This window comes from Nanorana parkeri, unplaced genomic scaffold (assembly GCF_000935625.1).
Source record: "Nanorana parkeri isolate BGI_ZX_2015 unplaced genomic scaffold, ASM93562v1 scaffold2263, whole genome shotgun sequence".
Taxonomy (NCBI): domain Eukaryota; kingdom Metazoa; phylum Chordata; class Amphibia; order Anura; family Dicroglossidae; genus Nanorana; species Nanorana parkeri.
This window is the reverse complement of record NW_017308531.1, coordinates 9,011-28,681: the sequence shown is the minus strand read 5'-3', so window position 1 is coordinate 28,681 and position 19,671 is coordinate 9,011. Positions and strand designations below refer to the sequence as shown.

The 19,671-nt window shown below is 41.9% G+C and overlaps 1 protein-coding gene across 2 annotated transcripts in view; it reads right to left on the bottom strand.

Annotated features, from left to right (window-relative positions):
* The window catches only part of LOC108801242 (cyclin-dependent kinase 16-like), a 27,007-nt gene that overhangs the window by 193 nt on the left and 7,143 nt on the right, over nt 1-19,671 (bottom strand). The window contains exons 2-10 of one of the 2 annotated variants that reach the window (XM_018573177.1): nt 13,188-13,323; nt 10,869-11,027; nt 5,756-5,886; nt 5,221-5,346; nt 5,046-5,102; nt 3,376-3,490; nt 2,988-3,082; nt 1,170-1,232; nt 959-1,082 (exon numbers count right to left, since the gene is read on the bottom strand). In XM_018573177.1, coding sequence (XP_018428679.1) covers nt 959-1,082; nt 1,170-1,232; nt 2,988-3,082; nt 3,376-3,490; nt 5,046-5,102; nt 5,221-5,346; nt 5,756-5,886; nt 10,869-11,027; nt 13,188-13,314 — 997 coding nt within the window. In that variant the 5' untranslated portion in view covers nt 13,315-13,323. The remainder of the gene's footprint in view (nt 1-958; nt 1,083-1,169; nt 1,233-2,987; nt 3,083-3,375; nt 3,491-5,045; nt 5,103-5,220; nt 5,347-5,755; nt 5,887-10,868; nt 11,028-13,187; nt 13,324-19,671) is intronic. The other variant, XM_018573178.1, reaches the window with a different exon arrangement.

The following is a 19,671-nucleotide window of genomic DNA, read 5'->3' as shown; positions in this document are numbered from 1 at the left end:
CAAAACGGGTGTGAGTAGCACAGGCCACATTACCAAAGCATATAGACCTATTTCAGGGCGGGGTCGGTAGGAACAGAGCAAGTATCTTCAGCTCTCCTGCTCACTATGTAATGACTGGCACAGACATGGCATACAAAACGCAGCAGATCACTCCTAATGAAGAACGCGGCTTGTTTCCCCTTTGTAATTAGAAGCAGTATCTGCTCCATTTTCTCAGATTAGAAGAGTGACACTAATTCTCCCTTTTTTGTTGGGACTACATTAATGCAAAATAATATGCTAAATTTGGGTTCTCTGCAATCCGCATTCCCCATTCTAGAGATTGCATCACATGTGGGGTGGGTAGGTCTGCATTGTGAATCTATGCTGGGCAGTGTCCTCTCCCTCATTACCAATAAGATTCAAACTTGATTGACTGCTGTGAAAAATTCCACTGAATTTACTCACTCTCTCTATAAGAGACAATAGGAAACCTGCAATAAATGTTTTAGGAACCTCCCCTGCATTACAAAAAGGTACAGAAAAGGGGTTCCCAGATTGCCAATTAAAGTGAGTGGGGTGGACAAGTGCATTACCTTGAGTAGGGCGGGGGTGCTCCTAAAGTGCCTGTTACCCGTTACTGTATTCCATATCCAATATAAAGAATGTCTTCAATCTAGTTTACCATGTGTACTTTTTTTTTCCAAACTTATCCATTGCATGCTGGGAGACAAGGGGTTGTATGAACTGAGGGCGTCAGTATGTACTGCAGTAGGTGAGCTCTCTTGTACAATATTTCACTTCTTTGCATGAAAAGAAAGCTGTTTTGCCAGCCCCTACGGCTGTGACAAATATGAATTGATGGGATTAGCAGTTTACACAATAAAGATAAAGTTGTTTGAGTGTTCCTTTAATCTCACAGGAAGTGACAAGGACACTGCATTTCTGGCAAGATCAAGAGGTATTCTCTGTTTCTCACCAAAGTCAGCAAGTTTGAGCTCCCCCTTCTCGTTTATCAGCAGGTTCTGTGGCTTCAGGTCTCGATGAAGGACCTTGCGTCTGTGACAATACGAGAGCCCTCGGAGAAGCTGGAAAAGAAAGAGCTGAGAAAAGCGAGATTGTTATTTTTTTAACCACAAAAAACAAAATCACATTTACTTGTACCCCCTGCACGCAGCTTGCTGCCTCACCTTGATGTTGTGAAGGTTTATTAGATTCCCGCAGTCATCCAGATATTGCTTCAAATCTTTGTCCTGTGAGTGGGAAGAAGCAGTTTTCAAAGTAAAGGATTAAAAGGTGATACATGACTGGTTGGTGATCATAAAGAAATGTTTTTTTCATTGGTTAGTCCACCCCAAAACTAACATTTCAGTGATTGGTAGATGCTGGAGAGTTAAACTCCTCGACCCATTCCTTCCATCTCTTAGGGCCTGTATTGGCGAGATCTCTGTTCTGACTTGTTGGGTCTACACAGCTTCTGTGAACATTATAAACAGTTCCCACCATCCCTGCTGGATTTTGGATTTATTTTATATTTTGGAGAATGTAACAAGAGGGAGCTGGAACACCCTTAAAGTTGAGAGCACCCAAAACTACCAGGTTACAGGAGCAGTCATAGGAATTATAAGGGCCTGATTTTCTCTACTGCAGTTAAAGTGACATTAAAGCCAATTATTTTATTTTTTTAATTTCTCCTTTAGGGAGACCCTCCTTTACTGGAGGATGTTGCTTTTTTTTTATTTAAAAGTACTTCATTCCTCGTTTTCTAGTGGGTCCCTGCCATGCTCTTACCCCGGCCCGGGTGCCACCATGGCTCTAATGAGGGCCCCCGTGCGCGCAGCGGCTGTGTGCGTCCATAGACACACACAGCCCTGTGGCAGGCCACGCCCCTTCCCTCTTTGATTGATGGAAGAAGGAGCCTATGGCTCCTCTGCCATCAGTATCCTCCCCCGCAACCCGGACGTTCGGGGTACAGAGGATCGCTTCGGGACCGGCGGCGGGGACGAGCGCAGCTGACAGCTAAGTGTGGGGGAGACTGGGGTAGAAAAAAGGTGCTGGGCTGTTTAAGGTCTGGGTGTAAAAAATGCCCAGACCTTAATGCTACTTTAAGTAACACTCACAGGTTTTGTGCCCCCAGCCTGTGATTCAACAGTAAAGGGAGAAGCAGCAGGCTGATGGGTTCATCTCTCTGTCATTCTGCTCTCTCCTACTAAAGCATACTCCTTGCACTATAGCAAAACTGGCTCCTTCGTGCCGTTTCTTACCCTCCCAGTCTGAGCTTTCCTGTGCAGTGGATTGCAAGGGGCTAAAAATCAAGCCAAATGTAGGTACTTACACTGCCTGCATTAAACAAAATGCATCTTTTGAAGTATTAATGAATACATTTTACATCTGTTGAGTTCAACAGACTCCGCAGGAAAATGCCTGTCATTAGCCATGCTGGCCACAAAACCCTCCCCCTCTTTGTATGCCCCTTTGAAATTAGTCTCCAGCTTAATACTAGGTGTAGACTTGAGAGATAGGCCTTGCCCACTGCAACTCCTTTTGTAAAAAGTGAGTGCTCTTATTGGGTCCTTAGGTTTTCTGGGCAATTCAATAATAGCAGATGTCTTTTGTTTTTTAAGCTGTTTAAAATAGTTGACAAGTTCACTTTAATGTCTAGCTAGAGCTGCCTCCGATGTCAAACACGAAGCGAAGGCGAGGACAAACATGAATAGACTCCAGAAGGCCAGATTTTATAAAAAATTGGTTAATACATATGGCAGTAGTTTTTCCAGATAAAGTGTCTTTTCTTTGATTTAGGAGTACTGGTCCTCTTCTAAGCTAAACTGACAACAAATAACAGGGCATCCAATCAATTCTCTAACAATTGTTGTCTTCTAATTATTATTAAGGCCACAGATAAGCAAATGGATGAACAAACCAGCATGAGTAAGGCAAAGTCTCCATCGTGTCATCCATTGATGAACCATGACTCATGTACTGATCATTTGCGAGATGGCACTCACCAGGTACTCAAAGACGAGAGTCAAAGTCCTCTCCGTGTGGATGATGTCATGAAGAGTGACAATATTTGCATGTTTTAAATCCTTCAAAAGGGAAACTGCAAGAAACCAGTAATGGTACTGTTTAAACAATGAAAGCAGAAAGAAATATATACAAAAGATTATTTACTATATTCTGCCTTACCAGAAATATTGGCCACTTAAAAAAAAAAGACAAAAATCCTAGCTGATCAATACGTACTTTCTATTCCAGCTAAAATATCTGATCATCTGATCATTGCTAAAGATTCGTGCCCTGGAGGTGTTCCAGAAGACAGCTTTATTTTAAAGAATAATAACCTTCCAGTTATGCAGACTTAACTGACTCACCAGCTGTGTCCTCATCACTTACCTTCCCTGATTGCAGTACAAGGAGCACCCTCCTCATGTTCCAAGCGAATTTCTTTAAGGGCAACCAGGTTTTCAGTCAGTTTACTACGGCCCTTGTAAACAGTAGCGTAGGTTCCCTAACAAAAAAAAGATATCTAAGCAACGGCCAGTCAACAACAGAAGTCCAAGTAGGGCTTAAAGTTGAACTCCAAACATATTTTTTGTTTTGGATAAATTGGGGAAGACTTAAAATTTCAGTCACATTTTTATTTCTGTCTATGACCGTAATGGAGAGATTTCCTTTCACTTCCTATGCCTGTAACAACAGGACAAGAGCAGGGGGTAGAAGTTGTCAATGGTCAGGAAAGCAGAAACAGCAACAATAGGATTATTGTACTCACCATAAAATCTTTTTCTTGGAATCAATTGGGGGACACGGGAAGTTTTTCACCATTGGGTTATATTGCAGGCTACAGGAGGATTGGACCCTGATAAAAAACAAAACAAAAAACAACCCATATGCCAGCCCAGGATAACCCCTCCAACTACCAGCATTCCCTTGCTTTTAGCAAAACAGTACCAAGAGCATGATCATAAACACAGAAGTTTGAGACCTGTGTCCCTCAATAGATTCCAAGAAAAGGATTTTACAATGAGTACAAAAATCCAAATCTTCTTTCTTGTCTATTGAGAGACACAGAAAGCCTTGAACCTTTGGGACTTCCAAAAGCAGTTTAAATGAGGGGTGGGCAAAAGTCTTTGTAGCCTTAGGGATTTTTAAAAGGCTTAAGGCTGGAGACCGCACTGGTGCAAGCAACAGGCTGATCTTCTAGTATCAGAGTGATGCACACTGCATCAAAAAGAGCAGAAATTATTTATGGAGAAGGTACTCCAGGAACGCCAGGCTGAGGACAACTACGCCAGATAACTACATTTAAAAAAGAGACAGAGCTCCAGCACGTAGCTGGAATGTAACAATTTAGAGAAAAGCTTGATTGAAGAAAAAAAAAGTGCTAGCATATAATAGGTTAGTCTTTCACATAGCAAAGCTGAAGATGTTCATCCTCCTAGGGCACTAGGGAAAAACTTGCTGGTAGTAGGAGGGGGTTATCTTGGGCTAACCTACAGTTTTTTGTCCGTCAGTGTCCAATCATCCCATAGGTGGCAGTATAACCAGAAGATTAAAGTCTTCCTATGTCCCTCAACGGACAAGAAAAAAAAAATCCAGAAGTTCTAACCCTTTCTCATGCTGCCAAACGTGTATTCGTTTTGTGCCCCCACTGAAGAGATTTCCAATTACCTCCTCTCCTGACAAGGACAATGAGAGCAATAAAAATTTGACAAAGGCTCTATTCCTTCCCTGTTTTATCAAAACAATATAAAACATTTTGAGTCGAGACTAGTTTTAATGTGGCAAATTAGTAGATGTACTTTATATTAACCCATAGCAGCCCTTCCCACCATATGTTTTATCAAGAACTTAACATGAATCTTGATCAAAAACCTCAGATCACATCTGATATAAAATAAAACAAAACTCAGTGTTCCCAAAATCATTCACCCTCATAATTTCTATTACAAAGACCTTGTGTTGATGTCCTACATTTTGTTCTTCCCAAAACAGACTTCGGACATTCTTGCCCAAATCAAGTCTACCTCCTCCCAAAACCTTTGTCAATGTTGGTTACCCACCTCTCCCAATTTGTCCAACTTGACATAAGTCTCCAACTTTCCAAAACCGATCTCTGACTAAAAAGGGAAAAATGTAAATCAGCACAAATATGAAACCAAAAAAAAAAAGGGACAAGACGACAACAAGAAGTTCCACATCAACACAAATGTTTTTTTCCAGACACGCAGTACCTACCAGAGAGACCCTTCTTAACCGCCTACTCAGGGGCTTATCAAATGGAGGGCTACTAAGAGCCAGCTTCTCCAGGTAACCCTCAGGAAGACGAATATCCGCTGGGAGTGACAGACGCTTATTAATATCCTGGAGGAAGAGCAAGAAGCAAAGTAAATGGGAGAAGGCACATTCCAAGACATCTCTGGCTAGATAACACACACACACACACACACACACACACACACACACACTTTATTCAGAATATTAACATTAAAACCTAAATTCTGCAAGGACTTGGGTAAAATACAAAACCCGGGCTCTAGGGCTGTCATGTTTATGCTTCCTTTGCTACCTAGTGGGCCACTAACCTAGAACAAGCATGCACCACTGAGGGGTTGGGACACCTGTAATGCAAGGATAGGAAAGAGAAGTATTCTTCTTTAAAAAGCAGGTCAGAGACTGCAAGTCTCCTCTAATGGTTTGTTACAAAAGAGAACTGTGCTGTGGTCAACCTATGCACAAACAGCAAGGTGGAGATAAAACCCATCAGTTTCACCTCTGTGGATATTTTGCGAGTTGCGTTGTTCCTCATCCTCACTCGCACCGGTGACTGAACCTCATCTGAGGAGCCAGACGCTTGGTCGCTCTCTCCATCTGAACCCATCTTTAGGTCTTCATGTACAATCTCTACGCAGAAGAAAGAAGCAGGTCACATAAAAGGAGGGTAGCAAGTCTGAGGGCACAAGAAAACAAGTCTGGGAGGTGGAACGCCTTTCTAGAATAGCTACTAAACTTTGTGTAGGTATATTGTTGAACCTACTAGGTAGCTGAGACGGACAAGCTAAGTTATATGGAGTGAAGTTTGGCCATCAAGAAGCAAAGCGCAATGGTGGAAAAAGTTTCTCAAAAAAAGAAAAACAGAGCATGACTTTATGGAACGAGTGGGACAGCAGACACATCAGAAACAAGTATGTTATGTATAAAGGCTGGAACAGGAACCTGGTGGTCAATGAGCCTCAAAATAAACTACAGCTTGTACTAAATTTTTTGTAGTCTTTCTAACTACTGGAAATGTTGTGCGGACTCCTGTAATGGACTTCTGTGGTAGGTGTGAAGAGCTCTGAACAATTCAGCTTTTCAAAACATGTGGTAAACAGTTTGTGTAGGTAAGTAAGTAGGCTGCTTTCTAATCCCATGGATACTTTTAGGGGTTTCCTTTTCGGGATATGAAGGACGATAGGAAGGAAAAAAAAAGCACTATTCCACTAGACATCCAGTATAAGTTTATTTGTGATCAGCAAGAAAAGATGTGTTCCGATCCTCAGAATATTTCAATCCTTGAAGCCCTGGAATATAATTTTTCCTTCAATCTCATGTCCTGGAAAGGACTGTAAGGTTTGTGGATGCTGCTCTAAAATGTCCACAACCTCAGAACTTAAAGTGTTTCTAAACCCTCCGTTTTGTTTGCATATATCTACTGCTAGCAAGCAATAGATATATGCAAAGAGTTTTTTTTAAAAACACTTTAAACTTACCGCTGTCTTCACCGCTCGCTCCCGTCCAAAAATCCGAAACTGCTCCGGCGGCCGCAAAGCATCTTGGGGTGGGCGCATGTGCAGTTCGGATTTTCAGCTGGGAGACGAGGAGAGACGCAAGGTAAGTCTATGGACATATGCACCCACATGCAGACACTGTGGGACAGGAAGTGCCAGCAAGGACAGAGGAGTCAGCGCTGGATCGGAGACACGCCGCAGCGCTGGAGAGAAGGCTGAAAAGAAGAGGAAGATGGGATTAGGAGACATCATTTAAGGTAAGTGTTTTACTTAACATGGGGGGGGGGGGGGGGGGGAATTGACTTTAATGTCACTTTAAAATGAAGCTTTGAAATGAATACAATTGGTTCAAGGCCACCATTTTTGATGCAGGCATTTTTTTTGGGTATTAGTCCTCTCCAGTGCCTTTTTGCAAGGATCTGGGAACACCTTTTGTTAACCTTTCTGGAGGCATTTCCAAGCACACTCTCATCAGACTCCTTGCTTGCTCTTTGACTTTCACATTGCATCAGTACTAGGAAACTTATCCTAGCAACCAATCAAATTTAAAGCCGCCTTGGATGTTTGAACTGGGAAAGACATCGAGCAGAGAGGGAATGTGACAAGGCAAGCACACTCTCCATAGTAGACACCAGCTGTGATTGTTTCATTGGATATATGACTCCTGGGATTTGTCCAGTTCTTCGCCAGAACCAAAATAGCATGGAGGCACTGCTAGAACCATGAATGTGTCAAAGCTGACTGTTATGGTGCTGGAGGGGTAGTAAATCCACCACCATTATAGTGCTAGAGAGGCAAAAGAAATAGGATGGGCCTAGCCAAAATCTCTAAAGTGGACCTTTACCCCCTTTCACTAAAAAAAAAAAAATCACATCAGTGTGCAGCTCTGCATGCTTATATATAATTATGGTCCATTTATTAGTTAAGCAAACATATTTTGCTTTTAGTTACAATTATTGTTTTTCTACTTCCTGGTCCTCTTAGCCATTAGTGATGTAACCCATGCTTGAGAGATACATCCTGAAAGGTTACATCTGCAGTCAATTGCTTGGAAATATCACCTGTTAACAGCAAAATCTTGCAAGATCTCAGGGAAAATCATTTTCCCCCCCTCAGATGATGTGCATGGTCACATGTCCTACTCACTTGTGCCAGAGTTCCAGGAAGTAAAGGGAGATGGATTAATCTGCCCTTAGTAAAAATGGCCACTGTAAAGACAAATGTGGAGGGAAAGAAAAATAAAGTATGCAAAAGAATAAAAAGCCTGTAAATTGTCTATAATCTGTATGTAGATTGCCATTAGTAAAAATTTCTAAGGGCCTAGGCAGGAGACAGAGCTAGTGCCTGGTTATCTGAGACATAGTAGTATCAGTGTTATAATGTCAAGGGGGAAAGTAGCGCCAGTGGCATTCATTGAGGAAAAAAAGTGCCTATATAAAATAATATGTATTGTTAAATAGGTGAAAGGCTTTTAGAAAGTGGTCAATGGTTCACAGTGACAGCTACATCTCTTTCTGAAGGAGAAATAGGAGGAAATACCAATGGCCCACAAAGAAGGAAAAAATAGGTAAGGGTCTACAGAGGCTTAACATGAGCTCCGTCTACTATGAAGTGGTGGCTGCCATTTTTCTTAAACCATTACACATGATAAACTACCTCTCAAAAGCGGAGCTGTAGGCAAAAATCATAACAATGGGGTCTCAATTATAACCCCACAGCTACAAGCATCCTCCATGGGTGTATTTCCATACCTCTTCTCACCCTGAAATTCTGGCAATGGCACCCATCTGCTGAATGCCTACAGAGGACAGAAATTGCTACTGAACTTCTGCTTCCTCCTGCTGTATGGAAATGGAGGAGCAGAAGAACACTGATTAAGTCATCCATGTGCTCTCCCCTCCTTTAAGCAGGTTGCGTTAGACTGACATTCCTGTACAAGCTAACAGAGCTTTACAAGAACTAGAGAGCTTTATCCAATCTGTTCTGGTGCCCACTGTCTGCGTGACAAACTATGGGAAATCCAAAATATTGCCGAAACAAGAGGTGGGGACACTTGTTACGGTGACTAAAAGGGCGCTTCCTCTCACTTTGAGGAACTTTCCTTTCACTTCTTCTTGTGTCTCAGAGGCAGGAAGTGAATTGAATTCTCTCCAATGGGTCACAGGTGGCAAAAAAATTTTTTTTTTTTAAATGACAGAGGTTCTTGCTATTTCTTAGTATTGCTGCTATAGGCTGGTAATGGCTTTAGATACCCCCTAACATAAATAATATAAGTATCACATACGCAATAGTCTGGATTGAAGCTATAGCGTAAAGGTAGATCAGGATATGAATACCAAGCTTAAAAATCTCAAAAAAAGGATAACAGATCTGTGGGAGGAGTTTAAACAAGCTTGTCATGAGACAAATACAGCGGCCACTTTCTGAAAATGCTAGTTGATTGCCTGCAATACTGACTCACCAGCTTTACTGGAACAATCATGCCAGTTGGAGTTGCACAAAACTCAAAAGTTCCATTCCCCATGCTTGCCCCAGTTCAATAACTAGGAGGATCAGAATGACAGTCAGGTAACTACCATTTCCAGGAGAGAGGTCAGTGATGTCAGTCTCTAGGTTTCTCTCATAATGGGTTTCCTTTAAAGCAACCCTTTTCTCTGCAGCCTGTAGCCAGTGACCGTTATTTCCTGGGCACTTACTTCTTGTGTCACACATAGCCTTGAGCTGGTGGAGCTAAGCTATCAATCACAGCCCAAACATCAAAGACACATCATAATGTTACTGCTCTCTATGTATGTCGGAGGCCGAAGGAGTGGATAGAGATAGAGAGGAAAACTTCCTTTCAATGCTGACTTTTGGCAAAAAGTCAAAATTTACATATCAGTAAAGGTTCCGTTTAGTCTTCGCATTTTCAGGAAATACAAGGTGCTTTTGAAATAGTTGATGAAGCAGATTATGAGGATACTTATGTTTACATGTTTAGAGAATTGAAGGTTGACTTTACTCCAATTATAGAGGGAGAAAAAAAAGAAGCAAGGGAAGCTTACATTTTAATTACCTTTGACAAGACAAATAATATGGTCATAGAAATTAGATTTAAAAATGCCATAATAAACAATATGTCTATTTTGTCCCTAAAAATAAAATAATACACTGCCTGGCCAAAAAAAAAAAAAAGTCACACATTCTAATATTTCGTTGGACCACCTTTAGCTTTGATTACTGCACACATAGCTGTGGCATCGTTTCCATGAGTTTATGCAATGTCACAACATTTATTTCCATCCAGAGTTGCATTAATGTTTCACCAAGATCTTGTAGTGATGGGAGAGTTGGACCACTGCGTAAAAAGTCTTCTCCAGAACATCCCAAATATTCTCAATGGGGTTAAGGTCTGGACTCTGTGGTGGCCAATCCAGGTGTGAAAATTATATCGCATACTCCCTGAACCATTCTTACACTATTGGAGCCCTGTGAATAATTTGACTCTTCTAAAAAAGAATTACATATCTTTCCATGACCACAGGATGTGTCTACTGGTTGTTTAAGAAATGAGAAGCTACTCACTGCATCAGTTAGGGTTAAATAAGTTGTCAGATAAAACTTATTAAAATCACTACAGTAATTATCCAATGGAGGGCTCTTACCCATTTGCTTAGCTAAATCCAGTTGGGGACTTTTGTTTGGCCAGGCAGTATACATAGGACAAAAAAAAGGTTATGAAAAGGCCCTTTAATGGCCGATGGGAGGTTTGTATACAATATAAAAATATATATTTATATGGAATATTGACATACATCTTAAATACAAGACTTGAAGACTATCTCACAAAGATACACACTTAGCGATACGTACACACAAACACAACACGACCTGGTGGTGTGCACAAGCAAAGTGAGGTATGGCGGTAGGACCACACCTGTCAGTGTTCTTATGTGCACACCTGTGGGCTTATTTAGTAAGGCATTGTTCAAAACCCCCAGCAACCAATCAAATTTCATCTTTTGCTGATGTGTAAAATCCAACTAGTAGCTAAGGGTTACTGCAGTCTGCACATTATCGTTTGCGCTGCCTTACTGAATAGGCCTGATTGTTTTGATGGGGCGCGCACACACGTACCTAGTCGGCTGCTCCGGTTCAGGTAAGAGCTGAGACTCCTGCAGACGGCACTGTGGGGCCGGGGTATGGGCGGCTTTTGGAAGGAGCTGGCGGTGTAGTGGTGCAGGAAGGATTGCATGCTGTGGGACGAGAGGCTTCTCCCATTTCTGACGATGGGCTCTGAGGGGGGGGGGGGGGGGGGGGCAGGACAGGATGAAGGGGGGAAGGAGTGAAGAGGAAAGACAAGGACATGGCAGGACAAAGAACCAATGCAGGAAAAAGGAGGATGGAGTAATGGAGACAAGGAAAGCAAAGACAATGGAACAGTAGCCATGGCACAGTTAGTAGAGAGACAAAGGAAAGAGAGGGCGATTAGAATGGTGGACAAAGTGGGAAATGACAAATTTAAAGGGGATGAGGTGCCAGAGAAGGGGAAAAAACAGCAAGGGAAGAATAAAATTAACTTAACTTAAAAGAAAACAAAAATAATACAGATTAAAACGGAAAAACAAAACTAAAATGAATAAAAATTTAAAAAAAAGGAGGAAAAAAATTCTAGATTTTAACCCAAAACCAGCAGCATGCAAAGCGGGCACTCACCATTGGGGCCTCCTTTAAGTACTGGTTTGTGGGCAAACTACCTTTTCAAGGGCAGAAAAACACATGCTTCAACAATCGATAATCTCCATCAAGTGACTTACCACGGCGCCCCAACAATGATCCTGCCCTTGGCTTTTCTGAACTATACAATTAACAAGCCTCTTCACCTATAATTCATTTTAAATTGCAGTGAATATGCTGCTTAACCTAGCCACAGGGTGCTACTCCACCCAATGGGTGTAGTTGGATTGTCGAAGATATGAGAAGAGATGCATTCGTGAAAGTCATCCAACAGATGGCCAACAGACAAGATCACAGCTGTCCCAAGTTAGGCAAGGCTTTTCATGCACCTCCACAGAGGTTTACTTGATCAGCAACAGCATGAAATCCTAGGAATGTAGGGGTATGCCACAGTTGAACCAGTTGAAATGCACAGGTGGGTGTACAAGCGATTGTTCTCGCTCTTATACAGCCTGCAATATCCATGAAAAAACAAGCCCCTAACCCAAAAGGTCCAAGTAGAACAGTGATCAACAGGGAGAGCTGAATCCCATGGTAAAGGTAAGTACTTTCTTGAGGGGCTGACATTTAAAGTGTACCTATATGCACTTTTCAGCGCCTGAAATAAAAGTAGAACTATGGCCTCCCAAAAAAAAAAAAAAAAAAAAAAGGCTGCAACACTTAATTGCTTCTGCACTTACAGTTTTCTCTTGCAAAGTTTCTCTTCAAAGTTCCATGAATACCTGTTGGGCCTGCCAGGGGAGTGTGGCTATCAGCATTAAGACTGCTGATTCACAAGCCTGTAGCTTGACAGCACCTGGTCACAGCTACTCCTACCCACTGCTTTCTGGATTCACAGCACTACCTCTTTTGCTGAAACCTTCCCACTGTGAGCTGCAGTGTCTGGGAAGACGAGATTGTGAGACATGAATGAAGGAGGATCCCAAAGTAACTGGATTTGTACTTGTTCAAACTGTTATACAGAAGCCTTTAGTTGTACTTTAACTAAGAAGTGCAAGAATGCACAGCCAGAAACCTTGCAGGGCTCTGAAGCCCTGGGGTGCTCCATTATGTAAACAGTTATATACTCTTGTTTCAGTTATGTATTCATTCCCAAAAGGATTGTGTCTCCCCAAGCAGTTTCTTCATCATCATGTTTTGATGACAGCTGGTCACTACAACATGATATATGGGAAAATCTCCCAAAAGGGAAGAAGGCAGCAGGCAAATATTCAAACCTTTCCAGTCTACCCAAAACATAAAAAGAAAAAACTTTGGCCTAGATACTTAAGTTTACTTTTGCTTAGCAATCTTACACGTCTCTCACATTTGTAAGGTCAACCTTACAAAAGATTCCTTAAGTGTTCCTTACCTATACCAGCCTTCTACCAGGTCAAGTGTTCATCGGTCATCATTGTCAATGTTAAGGTTTTCTTTTATACAAAGAGTAGCCTTTCTCCTTAACGAGGTACCCATAGCTCACAACACACCCACCAGGGTTCTGCTAGGAACTATGCGAAGGGTATTCCCAGGCTAGCTTGCAATCAGCTATCTTCCACTTCCATAATACCTCCTTTTCTTATACCCAAGACACCTCCAGTTTGGGACTCTCCATCCAATACACCATCCTTGCTCTTACTGCAGTTTGAGATGCTAGTGACCTCTGAATACACTCACCTGTGCCCTCTCACCCATCAGATCCATCCTATCCTCCTTTCTTCAGTGGATGGCATCACTTACCATTATCACTGCTGCCATTGTCCTCCAAAGTAATGGGTTCTGAATGGTCTCCGGGGCTTTTTTCCAATGTCCGCCCACCCCGAAGGGTCATGGAAAGCTGTCTTTTGATCTTTTTCATCCGGTCCATGGCTGCCAGCTGATGGAAGAAAGAAGATAATAGTATAAAAATAAAAAAAAAAACAATATTGACAAGAGACAAATACAAACGTTTGTGGCGGACCAGTGGTGGGGAAGTTTGAAAGGGTGCAACAAGCAATCACATCGGTACAATGAGTATAATGTTGGCAGTGTTAAAAAAAAAAAAAACGAGAGTCTATGAAGTCTTAAAAAAAAGGAGTCTGCCTCACTGAACACATAACTTAAAGTGACACTAAACTCAGAAATTAAAACTTTAAAAAAAATACATTCAAGTACCTTTCCCATTAACAAAAATGTAGCTTATATGTATCAATGGGCTGCAGATCCTAAAATCATCTCTGAATTTGTGTGACACTGTCCTTCCTTCTGGAAGGTGGCTTCTCTTGTCCCCCATGGTCGCTGTGTGTGTTTTAAAGTAGCCACCTCTCCAAGCTCGCTGCTGTGATGGACTACAATCTCACGTTAAGGCTGGGTTCACACCTAGGCGTATCGAATATGCGCGTTTGTCGCACGTTTTTACCGCGATTCGAGGTAAAAAAAAAAACATGCAACAAACGCGTGTTTCCGAGAGCTACCTGCCTGTATGCCAATGGATACGCTAGACAAAAACGCCCCAAAGAAGCTCCTGTACTTCTTTGGGTGTAGGGCGTTTTGTAGCGCGTTCATACGGCCTGTAATACGCCCAGGTGTGAACCATACCCATAGGAAATAATGGGATTTCAGTGTTTGAGCGTTTTGCAGAGCGTAGGAACGCGCTACAAAACGCCCAGGTGTGAACCAGGCCTTAGTGTTACTAATACTTACTAATTTGTATTAAAGTTATAGTCTATCACAGGAGTGAGCTTGGAGCGGTGGCTACTTTACAACACACACAGGGACCATGGGCAACGAAAGTAGCCACCCTCCAAAATGAAGGACAGTGTCAGCACCAATTCAGAGATGATTTGAGGATCTACAGCTGAGTGATGCACAAAAAAAAAATACAATTTTCATAATAGTTAGTGTACTTGAATGCATTTTTAAGATTTAACTCCTGAGTTTAGTGTCACTTTGACTGCACTAAGGATTGTTTTTTGTATAACATAGCACTGTTGTCTAATACTACAACTCATAGACATCTTTTTACAGGATACAAAATGAAGCACATTTTTTGGTGTCTCCATAACTATAATATAGTCAGCGGCACCTTGTAACCTCACATTTTCAATCATTTCAGCTGTATGGCAACTCATAAGATCCATTTCTCACATGTCTACATTAAGCCATACTCTATACAGGTAAACATATTTCCAATGATCCATGAGAATGTAATATCCTATTTACTGTCCCATAGTAAGCTAAACCAATATCTTGGGGGAAAAAAAAGCCTGCATGATTGGAGAGTCTCCAGCTAGGTTTACATTAGAAAATTTCTCATAAATAATTTGTCTGGTGTTTGGTTTGCAGTATCTGGCGATCTTTAAGTGTTTGCTGAGCTTATATACATATATTTATATTTATATATATATTCCCAGGAGTAGCCACCAACCTCTGTTTGTAAAGTAAATGCCTGGATGCTCATCCAAATATTCATACAAATCCAAAAAGGAGGTATACAGGCACTTAGAGGACTTGCAGCAGAGAAGTAAAAGTGTCAACATTTTATTGTCATAATAAAATGCTGATGCTCTTACTTAACTCCGCTGTAAGTCCCGTTGTATATATACACACACACACACACACACACACACACACACACACACACACACAATACCCGGGTGGACAGCACTCCCTAATTTGAATCAGTCTCTTCCTGGAGCTCGCAACACAGACTTGTCCCAATAGACCTTAGTACATATAAAAGCAGAAAACGAACGGTTGCAGCACTCAGACTTTGTTTATTATAAATGCCAACTCAGGATATGGCCAAGTAACTATACTTATGTTGACAATTTACAACATATGTATATCTACTTGGGCGTCTCCTGGGTAGGCAATTAAAATAAACAAAATTTGACTGTTGCAACCCTTATATATATAAATTTTCATGTATTATTTTAAAGCAGACCTGTGATTTGTCTATGCAGTGTAAAGAAGAGGGCGGGGAGGGTAATGTTCACGATAGTTAACCCTGTCTGCATGGTGCTTGCAGGTCTCATTATCAGTTGTAAACTAGATGTGAACACTGTCTGTACTAACAAAGGGTTAAACATCTAGAAGCATTGTAGGTTAATGAGAGGAAGCTCCCTCTGTCCTTAATCTTCCTATAGGGGCAGCTTGCAAAGGCCTGCAAAATAGAGAGCTATCTGAAAGGTAATTTAATTTAATTATTTTTAAATATGCGGTGTGAATAGGAACATGTAAACATAGAGAAGTTTTCTCAATTTAGACTGCAAAAGTGTAAATACACTTTCAGAAAAAGGAGTTGCTAAACTTACTAAAATTTACACTTTTGCTTAAACGTTGACACATCGTGAACCTGGGAAGTCAAACTGAGCATATGATGAAAAGATGTATAAAGCAGAGGTCACCTTCAGTGAAATCTTTGGATCTGCCAGCTGCAGTTATATGCAAATCTTGCCCGTTTCTGTATAGGTCAAGCTTAGCTCTACTCCCCTAATCCTTCCTAAAAGAAAATAGGTGGCCTAATCAAACCACTAATGAGATTCAGGAAGCAAAGAAGGGTGGAAGCAAGTCAGCTCTTCCAAAAGTTCTGTTTAGGTCTTTTTGTTGGGCCAAATCTTATATTTCCTGGAGAACCCCAGCACTGAACTCCCCCTGCCATCCCAACTATGCCCCTGGCTATATGGGAACTATGGGTGTTTTCACCCATCTCTGGGTTCTCCACCTGCCTATAGTTGAGTCACCTCAACGCATCTCTTGGTGCTCCACCTTAACCCACCTCTTCCTTCTGTACTTCCCCCCCCACCTACTTCCCTCCCCACCTCTCGGTGCTCTACCTCCAGTTACCTCTTGGCACTCTACATTTACCCACCTCTTGGTGGTACCTCCTACTAGGGCTGCAGCTAACGATTATTTTCAAAACCGGTTAGCCGATTATTAATTTCGATTAATCGGATTTAAAAAATCGCTCCAGTGATGGACTACTAGTTTGTATGGAAGTGGGGGAAGTAAAAAAAAAAAAGAAAAAAAGTGTGGTGTGCACAGTATAGTGAAATGGAAAAAGTGTAAAATTATACAGCAATCAATGCAGAATGACACCGGCTACAGGACTACAAATTCCAGCAATAATACAGGCAATGCAGAATACCACCAGGTATAGAGGAAAAGAACAAATCCCAAAAATAGTACATTATACAGCACAATGCAGAATACCACCAGCTATAGGGGAATAGAACAAATCCCAAAAATAGTACAAATATACAGCGCAATGCAGAATACCACCAGCTATAGAGGAATACAACAAATCACAGCAATAGTACATTATACAGCGCAATGCAGAATACCACCAGCTATAGAGGACTACAACAAATCCCAGCAATACTACATTACACAGCGCAATGCAGAATACCACCAGCTATAGAGGAATACAACACATCCCAGCAATAGTACATTATACAGGCAATGCAGAATACCACCAGCTATAGAGGAATACAACAAATCACAGCAATAGTACATTATACATACACATCCCAGCAATAGTACATTATACAGGCAATGCAGAATACCACCAGCTATAGAGGAATACAACAAATCCCAGCAATGATACATTATACAGCGCAATGCAGAATACCACCAGCAATAGGGGCATACAACAAATCCCAACAATAATACATTATACAGCGCAATTCAGAATACCACCAGCTATAGAGGAATACAACACATCCCAGCAATAGTACATTATACAGGCAATGCAGAATACCACCAGCTATAGAGGAATACAACAAATCCCAGCAATGATACATTATACAGCGCAATGCAGAATACCACCAGCTATAGAGGACTACAACAAATCCCAGCAATGATACATTATACAGCGCAATGCAGAATACCACCAGCAATAGGGGCATACAACAAATCCCAACAATAATACATTATACAGCGCAATTCAGAATACCACCAGCTATAGAGGAATACAACAAATCCCAGCAATACATTATACATACAGTGTATAATGTATTGCTGGGATTTGTGTTCTTCTATAGCTGATGGTACATTGCGCTGTATAATATACAGCGCAATGTACCATCAGCTATAGAGGAATACAAATCCCACTATCCCAGCAATACATTAATACAGAGCAATGTACCAAGTGGGGGGGGAAAGTGCAGGCAGTCTTACCTGAGCAGTCTCCAAGCAACTTTTTTCCGTGAGATCGTGGGCCTGTCAGCCGGCAGCTGCCGTCCCCCCACGCCTGCTCTTCCCGGCTTCAGTCTTCTCCCCGTCTCCCTATGCCGATCGTAGATGGTGTGGGCGGGTCTGGCCGCGGCAAGTCAGTGAGAGCTGGGTGAGGCAGGGAGGAGAAGCGGCGTGCGGCGTGAAAAGCGGCATGTGTGGAGACGCGAGCAGGGCAACTAACCGAATGTCAACTAATCGATGATGGAAAACGTTGTAAAATGTTTTTCATCATCGATTATAATCGACTTAGTCGATTAGTTGTTTCAGCCCTACTTCCTACTGATTTCACCATAACAAAATAAACCTCGCCCTTATAATGGAAGCAGCCAGTATGCATACCTGGAACTTATTGCAGACATTTCAATATCACCACCCCAGAGAAGACAGACAATGTTACCATCTGTTATCACCCAAAAATATATACATACTGATTGAACAGGCACTCCTTTTTTTGTTATAGCAGCACAATCAACCTACCACCCACTGGAGAACCCACACACATACTATACGTGTTCATACACGCCTCCATGCCACGTCAAGCTGACTGACAGCACAATGGAAAATGATTCAGTTTTGCCCAACCGTGCATGCACTGAGCCATCAAATTTTACATTCCTGCACACGTATCCTGAACACATATGTTTTCATCTATAAATAAACATTTTACTATTGCATATCCAAATACAAGTCATTGTGAAAACACAAATCAATTTAATACAGTAAAGCCTGTCTCAAGAAATACTGGGGTATAAAAGCCAGGGATGGTCCGGAAACCAGCACTTTATTGCGAGTCATTTGGAAATTCCGATAGCAGATAAAGTAGAGAAGGATTAGAACCCGTCAGCTCTTTACTGACATAATGGGCACTGTTAGAGAGATTTCCCCTGACTTCCTGAGGAACACATTAAAGAGGTGCTGAGATTTCTGTGCTCACTCAAATCCTCCAGATGCAGGAAAGTTTGCAAATAAGCTCAACACTGGCATGGCAGCCCCAAAACAAGACAGACCTCGCTTGTTGGGTAACCAAAAGTGACTCAATGTTTAGATATAAAGGGGGCAAACCAAAAGGAGAAAGAGTCTAAATATGTCTTTAACTGTTCACAATTCGATCAAACCAAAAACTGCCAGCGTGTTTCAGGGGCAAAAACACTCTCCCTTCATCAGGGCTACACGACAAACATATAGCATAATGAAAAAAAAGCTCAATATTGATAATAGATTGAACAGTTATAAGAAAACGTATGTGAATCTGAAAAAAAGTAGTAGATTCAGCCAAAGTCTGATCACACTGTAATAGTGGAATTGATACGTTATCCTCACGCTTGTCACAATGGTGACTTTGGCGCTGGTGGCACATCACGCAGCCCCGGCCAGTGAAGGATGCTTGCTGTGAGTAAGCGACCCATGCCGAGTGAACATTTAAACGTTTTTATATGCAGTGCCCCTTTTTTGTAAATGGTGAGGTTCCTCAATGTAGAATGTTGGCCTCCCATTAAAATTATATGTGCTGCAGCACTTAGTAATAAGTGCATCTAAACTTGCAGTTTTTTCTTAGTCCCTCTGCAAAGTCCAACAAATACTTGTTGATCTTGCCAGTGAAGTCCACCTTATGCAGCTTCCTGTGATGGGGTGGCCAGGATTCCTACCACCCGACGCCTGGGACATGCAGTTCCGGGCGTCGTGCAGATAGTTTTTTTGTACATTTACCCCTGCTTCGGGCAAGCAAAGCTAAATGTACAGGGAGAGCTGCTGCACGTTTGATACAAGTGATCTAAATCAGATCACTTGTATCAAACGAGCAGCAATGTTGTCTGGTCCCCGCCGTGGTTTTCAGGGTCCCCGGGACCACGACACGAGCTTAGGATGGAGAGCGGGGAACGTCCGTTCTTCGTCTGCTCTGTGTGATCACTGAGACCGGAGCGCCGTAATCACAGCGCCACCTGTCAGAAATGGCTTTGTTCTGTGTGGGAGGGCAGGTTCCATGAAGAGAACCTGTCACCTCCAAACT